At 40.4% G+C, this 13375-nt stretch overlaps 1 protein-coding gene across 1 annotated transcript; it reads right to left on the bottom strand.

The window, feature by feature from the left end:
* Window positions 1-6927: 6927 nt before the first annotated feature.
* LOC138977801 (uncharacterized) lies at window positions 6928-7347 on the bottom strand. The gene has a single exon (XM_070350407.1). It carries the CDS (start codon window positions 7345-7347, stop codon window positions 6928-6930), a length of 420 nt encoding a protein of 139 aa, XP_070206508.1.
* Between the last annotated feature and the right edge of the window lie 6028 nt (window positions 7348-13375).

Here is a 13375-nt window from a genome sequence, read left to right as displayed (position 1 = left end):
TAATTTGGTGCCGTTTACGTTTACTTCCCACCCTGCCACCCTGCAATGAGAAATACACAATAATGAATAATTGCGCTTGTTTTGGAGGAGCATGCAAACGTAGCACGTAATATGCACCCATTTTTTTCAGCAGTAATAACTGTCAAAAAGAAACAAGTTGCGTGAAGCGATATCAAAACATTTAGTCAGTCTTTCGGCCTGAAACTGAAACCACACTGACAACCAGTCATTACCCAGACTACATGTAGTAAGGCTTGGCTAGCCCTAACCCAACGACCGAGACGGGTTAATAATTGCGCTCGTTTTGGCGGAGCATGCATGCAAACGTAGTACCTAATATGCACACATTTGCTTTAATTCTGAACACATTTTCAGAGTAAACATGACTTATTATCTATGTATATTTGGATTCAGGAGAAGATAAGGAAATAATGCAGTCCGTTTTAAATATGTTGGTAAAAATTCGATGTTAATGACAACTTTATTGAATAATTTGTAAGCCTCCAAGCTGTAATGCAATCTTAAAGTCCGGACTGAATCTCAACCAATTTTTATTGAAAGACGAGGGCGTGACAGTTCCGCCTCAACTTTCACAACAAGCTGGATATGACGTCATCAAAGATATTTTTCCAAAAAATGAAAACAGAAGTTTTGGGTTTTCATCTGGAAGAATTCGCATGTAAAGTTTCAAGAAGATCGGTCCAACAGTTTTCACACACACACACACACACACACACACACACACACACACACACACACACACACACACACACACCACCACCACCACCACCACCACAATCCACCCTCGTCTCGATCCCCAGTCTAGTATGTGAAAACATGTAGTCAAAACTTGACTAGATTTAAAAAAACACACGCGTGACGAATATGGTCTTTCACGTCATTTTTTCCTTCCTAAAATCACTGTCGTCATTTGTTTCTTAATTGTTTTAAAAATTAGTGTATAACCTTCGTATTGTTTAAAAGAGACATGTGTATTTAAGTATTTTCTAGAAAGGATGTACAGAAACACTGAAAGTAACCATGTACTCGTTAATGTTGCTGAAAAGTTAACAAACGCTCCAATAAAATTACTTCAAACACTTTTTTTTGCGACATGTTTTCTAATTTTATATTGAAAGGTCGCTTTTTCTTTCGCATTTTAAATTGAGCAGAGTATGAAAAGCTATTCGGAATAGTTCGATTCTCGTTCGCACAAACCTCATTTGAACGAAACATTTTTATTTTCGTGCAAGGGAAAGCCAGTTTGAAATCCCTGACGTGTGGTTAAGTTTGGAAGCCATTTATTCTTGGAGCACATTACCGACAGCTACAATTGTAATCACAGGTATATGATATTACAAGTTAGTATCCCCCTACATTGTGTCTGTCAACGCCCGTTTTTTTACAGCTGGCTTCACTTGATATAATTAACCTAACATACTAAGGGCGTCATCGAACAAAAAGAAATCTTCAAAATCTCCAAACCCGTTTGGAATTCTGGGTAGAGAAATCCTTTTCTGAAATGACGTCAGCGTCCTTCTGCTATTGATCTATGCTGGAGTGTCGGTCACACTTAAAGTTAATGATACTTGATTATATCTTCCAAAAGGGGAAAAGGGGCAGTTATCAAGTTAACTTACCTCAAACAGTGAGATCAACAGAACGCACAAACACGAACGGAGCGGCTCGAAAACCGACGAGTCGATAACTGATCCCCATGCTCCAGAACTCACTCGAAGTCAAAATTTATCTTTTTACTCAGTGAGCCCGGTTAGCTCAGTTGGTAGAGCGCTTGGCCGCCAATTCGTCACGTCGGGTCACAGGTTAGAATCTCCTAGCAAGCAAAGCTTTTAAAACATTGTTTTTTTTAGTCTGTAAACTTGTTCTTTCTTTTCTGATTTCTTGTATAAATGTATTACTTTTTCTTCATTCCAAAGCTTTAGAGAGGTGTTCGGAAAATCGAATAAAATAAAAGGTTGCATAATGATCGAGTACTTCTAGTGAACGATTTTCCAGAATTACTCATTCTATTAACTCATTTTATCGCCGCGTGTCGACCGCAGGAAATGGTCGTTAATCACTTTTATTTAAATGAACTTCTGTTTTAATTCATGCGAGGAACTCTGAGGCAGAAAATTGATGTGGACTCAAAAACAAAGTCCATTGCTAGGTTGCTGGGGTACATGTAAACACTTAATGTTTTTCTCTCTCTGTAGGCAATGGCCATTGGACGGTTATGTCGTTTCTATTTTCACATCACTTGCAAAATGTTTTCCAATTCGATAGCTCAATTTAATGATGACCCAACACACCAATCTACTGTTTGGCCAACACTTATCTGAAACGTATTTAATTTTCTTGTATTTGTCTTCTGAATAGTACTGCAAATTGCCAACACGTACGTCTACTGGTGACAAAATTACAGCTAAAACAAATGTCGAATAAAACAGATTGAAAGATTCAAATATTTTACCTCCATCAACCGTTCCTGAAAGCCGGCGTTTAAACTTGCCTCTCAGTCATGGGTACGACAGCTACACTTAGGGTGTAGCTTGCGAAAGAGTCTATTTATAAATTATGCAATTAATCTCTGAACAGCAGCATGCCCAAGTGGTTAACAGAGCGCATTCACACAAGAATAGCTGATGGTGTGACAACGGTACCTGAGCGATATTCACGTATGGCTCTGGTACCGATCGAAATGCGCTGTTGACAAGGCAAATTTACCAGGGCAGCACTGAATACCGCGTTTTGCGACCTTTCGGGCAATACCACGCATGAGCGGCAAACCTCATTTGTGATGCAACTGAAATGAGAGAGTAATTCAGTTACGTATTAAACGCGTGCAGCTAAAAGACCGCTTACAAGTTACACAGGTGGGGAACTGTTCCATACTAGTTTGGTTGGGATAAGCGTGTTTCGTTTGTGGATAGTCGCTAATGTTCGGTTACTCTGGATTGCACGCGATGGTCGGTCGGGTTGACACGAAAACCCGTATTTTCTCTGTTTTACGGCTTTGTGCACAACTGAAACGTCACTGTTCACAACTGGAACGATTTTGGACTCCTCGATGCAAGATTTGCTCACAGCAGGAACATCGTCTCAAGCAATTGATCAAATAATCAGCTAATCTAGAAATTACTGATTACTTTTGGCACAATTAAAACATATTTTCAGCACTGCTCATACCCTATGACGCTTTGTATGGTATACACAACAACACTAACACGTGTGAAAACATGCATTTTCTTCACATAATGCGCGCTCGTTAATACGTACTAATCTAGACCCCCGAACCGCATTCCTTTAACATGTTAGGGTAGTCCAACCATCCTGTAAAGTGATGCGCCAGGTACTGACAGACATGTCAGACCGACCAACCGACCATCGCATGCGATCCAGAGCAACTAAAAAATAGCGAATATCTACAACTGGGACATGCTGATCCCAACCAAAATACAGTAGTATGGAACAGTTCCCCATCCGTGAGTTAGTGAACAGGTATAGATCCAGTTTGCTAGCATTAGCAAAATTAATGAGTTTTATATTGATGTCTGACGCTTTTGTGATTTTAAGCGTGAGAGACCACGCTTCTGAAGCTAAACACGAGCGGAATCAATCTCGAAATTGTTCCTCCATCGGCCGAACAAAATGCACATATCTGCGGAAAAAATGCACACATCGCCTTCATTTCGTCCGCTGTTCATTTTTTCTTCTCTTTAAACATTTTTCAACATTGATGATATATTGCAAACGGCATCACATACAGAAGATTGTCTACATACGAGATACACACGCTAGTTTAGGCCGGCCTTCCGTAGACAAAACAAATGCTTGACTGAATGTAAAAGTTACCACATATCCAAAAACATAGATTGCCAACGTTTCAAACTTCAGAATGAAAAACCCAAGAAAGGTAGCTTACTAGTTGGAACGTTTAATTATCAGCAAAACAAAATATATTCACAGATATATCGACCCAACGGTCTTTTAAGTGCACAGACAAACAGTAATTAGACAAAACTTATCTGACAAAATGTTCAGCCGCTTGCAGGGAAGGCACAAGCAAGGTAATAAAACGTTCCAGCAACATACCTTTCTTGTTTTTTTATTGTAAAAAATAGCGTTAACATTTTCTCGGATGTTTTTTTTTCTCAAGATAGAGCCTTCTAAATTCATTCACTGTTAAATTTTGATGATATTCAAAAAAGACACAAGTTTCAAGGTCACAAAGCAGATTTGTCTACTAAAAGTATTTCCTGTTGACTCAGGAACATACGTTAGTGATCTATTATATCTAGTTATGATGTAATATTTTGATTTGAGGTCAAAGCCTAATGTGTGGGATATGGGGTAGTATAGTCTCAGCTAGTACGTAGGAGATGTCATAGTATCGGAAGTGAGGTAACTGAACTAGTGAAGTATCTGAAACTGCAAGGGCAGTGTCTTCGTACGACGCTTATTTCTTGAGATAGGTGAGACCCGCGAGGTTGAATATGACGTCAGTTAAGCGTTCGTCATCCCAGACCTTTTAGTATTTCAATCAGTGTGATTTTCCAGCACTGTGTTCTGCGTTCGTTTTGACTGATCAGACGTGTTGAGAAAAGTATCCATATTATTGCTGAGAATTAGCTAAATATGACAAAAAAAGGAAGCGTGCAGAAGTGCACGGGGATATAGCTCAGTTGGTAGCGCGCTGGATTTGTATTCAGTTGGCCGCTGTCAGCGTGAGTTCGATCCCAGGTTCGGCGGAAATTTATTTCACAGAGTCAACTTTGTGTGCAGACTCTCTTCGGTGTCCGAACCTCCCCCCGTGTACACTACATTGGGTGTGCACGTTAAAGATCCCACGATTGACAAAAGGGTCTTTCCTGGCAAAATTGCTTAGGCACAGTTAATAATTGTCTACCTATACCCGTGTGACTTGGAATAATAGGCCGTGAAAGGTAAATATGCGCCGAAATGGCTGCAATCTACTGGCCGTATAAAATTTCATCTCACACGGCATCACTGCAGAGCGCCTAGAACTGTATCCACGGAATATGCGCGATATAAGACTCATTGATTGATTGATTGATTGAAGTAAGTTTGAATCTTGCAAGACTGTGAAAAATGCATCCTCCCTTGAAAATATTGAAGATGTCTGGTGTTTATCGTCTACTTTCAAGGTCGGAAGATTTTGAAGCATACAAGTCAAAAAGCAAGCCGCACTTGACAAGCTTTTTGCCAATACTCTTTCCTCAAAGTACCGTAGATTTGTTCGCAACAATGTTTCGAGCAGTCCCTTGTTAGGTAATGGTTGAAAACGTGTTTGAATACAACATCGCAAAGAACTTCGAATCGGTTGCCCTGGAACTGTATCGTCGATACACACATACACACGTCTTATCTTATTCTTCACTCACTCTCAGACTCATCCAAAAACACCAGCTATGCAAATCAGCAAACCGATAAATAGTTTTATTCTATTAATGTTCACTTCAGCAGAATTTAAGTCTCAAGGTACGAGTTTTAATTTCGTGATTTTTCCTCAAGCCCCGCGTGATTACAGCTAAAGAAACAAGTCGCGTAAGGCGAAATTACTACATTTAGTCAAACTGTGGAACTCACAGAATGAAACTGAACGTAGTCCGCCGCTAGTGCAAAAAGCAGTGAAAGTGACGAGCCTGTTTGGCGCGGTAGCGGTTGCACTGTGCTTCATAGCACGCTTTACTGTACCTCTCTTCGTTTTAACTTTCTGAGCGTGTTTTTAATCCAAACATATCATATCTATATGTTTTTGGAATCAGGAACCGATAAGAACTAAGATGAAAGTGTTTTTAAATTGATTTCGAAAATTTAATTTTGATCATAATTTTTATATTTTTAATTTTCAGAGCTTTTTTTTAATCTAAATAAAACATATTTATATGTTTTTGGAATCAGAAAATAATGAAGAATAAGATGAACGTAAATTTGGATCGGTTTATACAATTTTTTTTTTTTTTTACAATTTTCAGATATTTAATGACCAAAATCATTAATTAATTTTTAAGCCACCAAGCTGAAATGCAATACCGAAGTCCGGCCTTCGTCGAAATTTGCTTGGCCAAAATTTCAATCAATTTGATTGAAAAATGAGGGTGTGACAGTGCCGCCTCAACTTTTACAAAAAGCCGGATATGACGTCATCAAAGACATTTATCGAAAAAAAGAAAATAATGTTCGGGGATATAATTCCCAGGAACTCTCATGTCAAATATCATAAAGATCGGTCCAGTAGTTTAGTCTGAATCGCTCTACACAAACACACACGCACAGACAGACAGACAGACAGACAGACAGACAGACAGACACACACACATGCACCACCACGACCCTCGTCTCGATTCCCCCCTCTATGTTAAAACATTTAGTCAAAACTTGACTAAATGTAAAAACGGTTTGTTTTATCTATAAGTTTGACCTTACCAAAGGTTTATAGTGTACTGGAGGAATACCCGCTTCGCCGGGTGAATCGCGAGATTCTTGCAAATACCGTACGGGATTGACGCCACACGAGGGAAGGGAGATACATGCGCAAAACACTGGAGAAGATAAGGAAGAGTTACTGGGAATGGATCTACAGAAAAACCAAAATCGGTTCACCGCGCCGCGCTTAGAGAACGTGTTGAAAATTTTCATCGACCAGATTGTTTCCGGGGTCTACCTGAATATGCCCACCAAATTTGAAGCAGATCCATCGAGAACTTTGGCCGTGCATCGCGAAGTGACAGACAGACAGACACACACAAGCCGTATATCGATATATCTATATAGATATGTCGGTTGATATCTCTTATTGTTTTGAATGAAGAGTGGCGGCGAATTCTTTTTATAATCTCAAGCACAAGTTTATTCCTTGTCTACAAAACAGTTGGTTATATCTTGGCTTTCATTCCACGTTGTTCAAACAGTCATGACGACAAAGAATACCAAAGTTGAAGCTGCAATGACCACCAGGAAAAAGCGTGAAAACAGGAAGTCGCAGGCCGCAGCTACGTCACGCCACGTCATTTCCGCTGACCCTGACCTTCCCACCATATCTTCCTGTCGGCCGTAGAATTTAGCAAAGCGAGCGCCTCCAGCCTGCTCTACAGGCGACACCATGTCGCAGGAGTTCTCTGCAGGCGCAACACCAGCCAATGAAGTTTCTCGTAGGGAAGAACTGCTTTTTCTCACACGCACTCTGGGGCCAATTAGTCGAACGAAAACGCGAGCTCTCTTTGTCAAAGGGAGAGAATCGGGCCTGTGGTGAAGGGAGAGCACCAGGACGGTGAGGAGCACGGAGAGCGCGGAGCATGCGCAGAGCATCACCAGGTAGACCATGAAGACGGAGATCTGCAGCGAGGACCTAGGCAGGACGTCCATCAGGATAGACAGGAGGAAGGTGAAGGTCAGCATCAAGGTCACGCCCAAGGACACCTTCTCGCCGCTTTCTGCGGGCAAAGAGAACACCAGCGCGGACAGCAAGGCCATCAGCAACGTCGGCGTCACCAACGTCAGATACAGGAACAACGACCGCCTCTTCACCGTGTACCTGTAGCAATAAGATACTGCTAGTTGCTTTTCAGCCGCATCGTTGTAACCTTGCCGACTTCCATAATGACCATAATGATAATAATAATAATAAAAATAATAATAATAATAATAATAATAATAATAATAATAATAATAATTGTCAGTAAGTACTGGTGTCACATGACTGATGTGAACCAGTTGATTGGCTAATGGCGATGCGCTAAAACTGTTAGCGCACTCTTGGAGTGCGCTAACTTTTCCACAGAGCGTATTCTTCCGCCCTTTGCCTAAGCGAGAGTGTACTCTCATCCTCAGAATTAATTAATGACATGTAGCTTATATTCTCCACAATACCAATGATTATGACCATACATTTCCTGCTTCTCAATTAAAGCAGAAGTGGTTTTTTCTGACAGATTGCATGTGCCTGTGCCACAGTTCTAAAAAATAGAACCCGCTGTGTCTAATTTTTCAGTTTCGACTTGCGAAGATTCCTCTCATAATTATGCCATGTTTGTGGCATGTAGCTTAATATTATCCACATTACCAAATGATGAGTTAGTATACAATTCCCAGCAGCTAACAGAAAACACAAGTGTTATTCCGATAACGTAGCAGCTAGAATAGCACGTAGCAGACTACACTGAAATACGACTGCATCTGTTCAGTAAATGAATGTTTTCCGAATTATTATTTCAAGGCAAGAACAATCGGAATCGAAAACGTGTAGGGTTTAGAACGTTCTTACCATATATAAGACTTATTACCAGCCTGCCTCATGCGTGCAGACTCAGTGCAACGTGACGAGCAATTTTTGTTTTTGAAATGAGACTCAGTGCAGTGGTTCGATTGCCATAGCTTAGCAGACGACATAAATCCCGCTCAGCAAATTGACATGTTGGGCAAATGTGAACGATAAAACGATGGGGATATAATACGTGTAGGGTTCAGAGCATTCTTACCGTTCATATTTAGTACCAGACTCCCCGATGAGTGAAGATACCACACGAGAAACATGCCACATTTATTTTGAAAATGTGCTTACCGTCGACCTTGGCAAGGGGCAACACTCTGCACAGTCAATCTGTCGAAGCTCGATGAAGGTTTCGAATCGCAAATAACTAAGAGCACAGTCCTTTCTCCGAGTTTAAATGAGGTCTCTATGAAAGATCATCACTTTTTAGCTTAACGCTACACTGGAATTTACCAACAGAAATTAAAACAAGAGTTTGCGTGTGACGAAAGCACGACACACTTGAGACAGCCCACACAAAAGTAGATCTGACACAAAACCTGACCACACAGTTATGCCTATCCAAATGCGCGTTGCAAAATGTGCGTTTTGAATCTTCTTTTTTCTCTGGCGGTACTGACAATATCGTTATTGAAACAATCCCAGTGCACTAAGGGATTTATAGAGCAAATCTCGAAAATAATTATTGAACTCAGCGCTATGCGCTTCGTTCAATAATGAATTTTCTCGATTTGCTCTATAAATCCCTTAGTGCACTGGGATGTCTCAATAACTTAAATAATAATAATAATAATAATAATTGTCAGTAAGTACTGGTGTCACATGACTGATGTGAACCAGTTGATTGGCTAATGGCGATGCGCTAAATCTGTTAGCGCACTCTTGGAGTGCGCTAACTTTTTCACAGAGCGTATTCTTACACCCTTTGCCAAAGCGAGACTGTACTCTCATCCTTAGAATTAATTAATGACATGTAGCTTATATTCTCCACAATACCAATGATTATGACCATAAATTTCCTGCTTTTTAATTAAAAGCAGAAGTGGGTTTTTTCTGACAGATTGCATGCGCCTGTGCCGCCTACAGTTGCCACTAATCTAAAAATAGAACCTGCTGTGTCTAATTTTTCAGTTTCGACTTGCGAAGATTCCTCTCATAATTATGCCATGTTAGTGGCATGTAGCTTATTATCCACATTACCAAATGATGAGTTAGTATACAAATCCCAGCAGCTAACAGAAAACACAAGTGTTATTTCGATAACGTAGACTAGCAGCTAGATCAGCACCGGCCGGCGTAGCAGACTACACTGATACGACTGCATCTGTTCAGTAAATGAATGGTTTCCGAATTATTATTTCAAGGCAAGAAGAATCGGAATCGAAAACGTGTAGGGTTTAGAACGTTCTTACCATATATAAGACCAGCCTGCCTCGTGCTTGCAGACTCAGTGCAACGAGACGAGCAATTTTTGTTTTTGAAATGAGACTCAGTGCAGTGCGTAGCACTAGCAGACGACATAAATCCCGTTCAGCAAATTAACATGTTGGGCAAATGTGAACGATAAAACGATCGGTATATAATACGTGTAGGGTTCAGAGCATTCTTACCGTTCATATTTAGTACCAGACTCCCCGATGAGTGAAGATACCACACGAGAATCATTTATTTTGAAAATGTGCTTTCCGTCGACCTTGGCAAGGGGCAAAACTCTGCACAGTCAAGTCTGTCGAAGCTCGATGAAGGTTTCGAATCGCAAATAATTAAGAGCATAGTCCTTTCTCCGAGTTAAAATGAGGTCTCTATGAAAGATCATCACTTTTTAGCTTAACGCTACACTGGAATTTACCAACAGAAATTAAAACAAGAGTTTGCGTGTGACGAACGCACGACACACTTCAGACAGCCCACATAAAAGTAGATCCTACTGTATACGACCTGACCACACAGTTACGCCTATCCAAATGCGCGTAGCAAAGTGTGCGTTTTGAATCTTCTTTTTTCTCTGGCGGTACTGACAATATCGTTATTGAAACAATCCCAGTGCACTAAGGGATTTATAGAGCAAATCTCGAAAATAATTATTGAACTCAGCGCTATGCGCTTCGTTCAATAATGAATTTTCTCGATTTGCTCTATAAATCCCTTAGTGCACTGGGATGTCTCAATAACTTAAATAATAATAATAATAATAATAATAATAATAATTGTCAGTAAGTACTGGTGTCACATGACTGATGTGAACCAGTTGATTGGCTAATGGCGATGCGCTAAAACTGTTAGCGCACTCTTGGAGTGCGCTAACTTTTCCACAGAGCGTATTCTTCCGCCCTTTGCCTAAGCGAGACTGTGCTCTCATCCTCAGAATTAATTAATGACATGTAGCTTATATTCTCCACAATACCAAATGACCATAAATTCCCTGCTTCTCAATTAAAGCAGAAGTGGGTTTTTTTTCTGACAGATTGCATGTGCCTGTGCCACAGTGCCACTGATCTAAAAATAGAAGCCGCTGTGTTTCATCTCATTTTCGCCGACTTGCATAGATTCTTCTCATTTGCCGTGTTAATGGCATGTAGCTTATCATCCACATTACCAAATGATGAGTTAGTATACAATTCCCAGCGGCTAACAGAAAACACAAGTGTTATTCCGATAACGTACCAGCTAGACCAGTTTGGAAGACTGACTCGATCGACTGTCATACGTAGCAGACTACACTGAAATACGACTGCATCAGTTCAGTAAATGAATGGTTTCCGAATTATTTTTTCAAGGCAAGAACAATCGTAATCGAAAACGTGTAAGGTTCAGAACGTTCTTACCATATAAGACTTATTACCAGCCTGCCTCATGCGTGCAGACTCAGTGCAGACTGCAGTGGTTCAGCTCAGCCTAGCAGACGACATAAACCCCGCTCAGCAAAGTAACATGTTGGGGAAATGTGAACGAAAAAACGATGGGGATATAATACGTGTAGGGTTCAGTGCATTCTTACCGTTCATATTTAGTATCAGACTCCCCGATGAGTGAAGATACAACACGAGAAATATGCCACATTTATTTTGAAAATGTGCTAACCGTCGAGTCCTTCGAGTCAATTCAAGGGGAGTCACTCCGCACAGTCAATCCGTCGAAGCTCGACTGGAGGTTTCGAATCGCAAATAACTAAGAGCACAGTCCTTTCTCCGAGTTCAAATGAGGTCTCTCTGAAAGATCATCACTGTTCAGCTTAACGCTACACTGGAATTTACCAACAGAAATTAAAATGCGTGTGACGAAAGCACGACACACTTGAGACACCCCACACAAAAGTAGATCTTACTGTACACGACCTGACCACACAGTTATGCCTATTCAAATGCGCGTAGCAAAATGTGCGTTTGGAATCTTCTTTTTTCTATGGCGGTACTGACAATATCGTTATTGAAACAATCCCAGTGCACTAAGGGATGTATAGAGCAAATCTCGAAAATAATTATTGAACTCAGCGCTATGCGCTTCGTTCAATAATGAATTTTCTCGATTTGCTCTATAAATCCCTTAGTGCACTGGGATGTCTCAATAACTTAAATAATAATAATAATAATAATAATAACAATAATAATTGTCAGTAAGTACTGGTGTCACATGACTGATGTGAACCAGTTGATTGGCTAATGGCGATGCGCTAAAACTGTTAGCGCACTCTTGGCGTGCGCTAACTTTTCCATAGAGCGTATTCTTCCGCCCTTTGCCTAAGCGAAACTATACTCTCATCCTCAGAATTAATTGATGACATGTAGCTTATATTCTCCACAATACCAAATGACCATAAATTCCCTGCTTCTCAATGAAAGCAGAAGTGGTTTTTTTTTCTGACAGATTGCATGTGCCTGTGCCACAGTGCCACTGATCTAAAAATAGAAGCCGCTGTGTTTCATCTCATTTTCGACTTGCATAGATTCTTCTTATAATTATGCCGTGTTAGTGGCATGTAACTTATTATCCACATTACCAAATTATGAGTTGCTTTTTTTGTTTTTTTGTTGGTCTGTTACATAAATAGTGTTCTTTATTACAGGGCAAAAAGCGTTGTTTTGTTACACAAAAAAGCGTAGTTTGTAAAACGGAACAGAACGTTGTTTGTTGGAGGGTAGGTTTTTTTGTTTTTTTGTTTTTTTGTTTTGCATTCGCCCTAAAGAGGGACTAACTTATTATCCACATTACCAAATGATGAGTTAGTATACAATTCCCAGCGGCTAACAGAAAACACAAGTGTTATTCCGATAACGTACCAGCTAGACCAGCATTTGGAAGTCGACTGACTCGATCGACTCGGTCATACGTAGCAGACTACACTGCATCAGTTCAGTAAATGAATGGTTTCCGAATTATTATTTCAAGGCAAGAACAATCGGAATCGAAAACGTGTAGGGTTCAGAACGTTCTTACCATATATAAGACTTATTGTTACCAGCCTGCCTCATGCGTGCAGACTCAGTGCAACGTGATGAGCAATTTTTGTTTTTGAAATGAGACTGCAGTGGTTCGATTGCCCAAGCCTAGCAGACGACATAAACCCCGCTCAGCAAATTAACATGTTGGGCAAATGTGAACGAAAAAACGATGGGGATATAATACGTGTAGAGTTCAGAGCATTCTTACCGTTCATATTTAGTACCAGACTCCCCGATGAGTGAAGATACAACACGAGAAACATACCACATTTATTTTGATAATGTGCTAACCGTCGAGCAGTCATTGGTCATCAATTCAAGGGGCACCACTCTGCACAGTCAATCCGTCGAAGCTCGACTGGAGGTTTTGAATCGCTAATGACTAAGAGCACAGCCCTTTCTCCGAGTTCAAATGAGGTCTCTATTTACCAACAGAAATTAAAACAAGAGTTTGCGTGTGACGAAAGCACGACACACCTGAGACAGCCCACACAAAAGTAGATCTTACACGACCTGACCACACAGTTCTGCCTATCCAAATGCGCGTAGCAAAATGTGCGTTTTGAATCATTTTTTTTTCTGGCGGTACTGACAATATCGTTATTGAAACAATCCCAGTGCACTAAGGGATTTATAGAGCAAA

The sequence above is a fragment of the Littorina saxatilis genome, linkage group LG10 (assembly GCF_037325665.1).
Source record: "Littorina saxatilis isolate snail1 linkage group LG10, US_GU_Lsax_2.0, whole genome shotgun sequence".
NCBI lineage: Eukaryota > Metazoa > Mollusca > Gastropoda > Littorinimorpha > Littorinidae > Littorina > Littorina saxatilis.
This window is presented reverse-complemented; position numbering and strand designations above follow the sequence as displayed.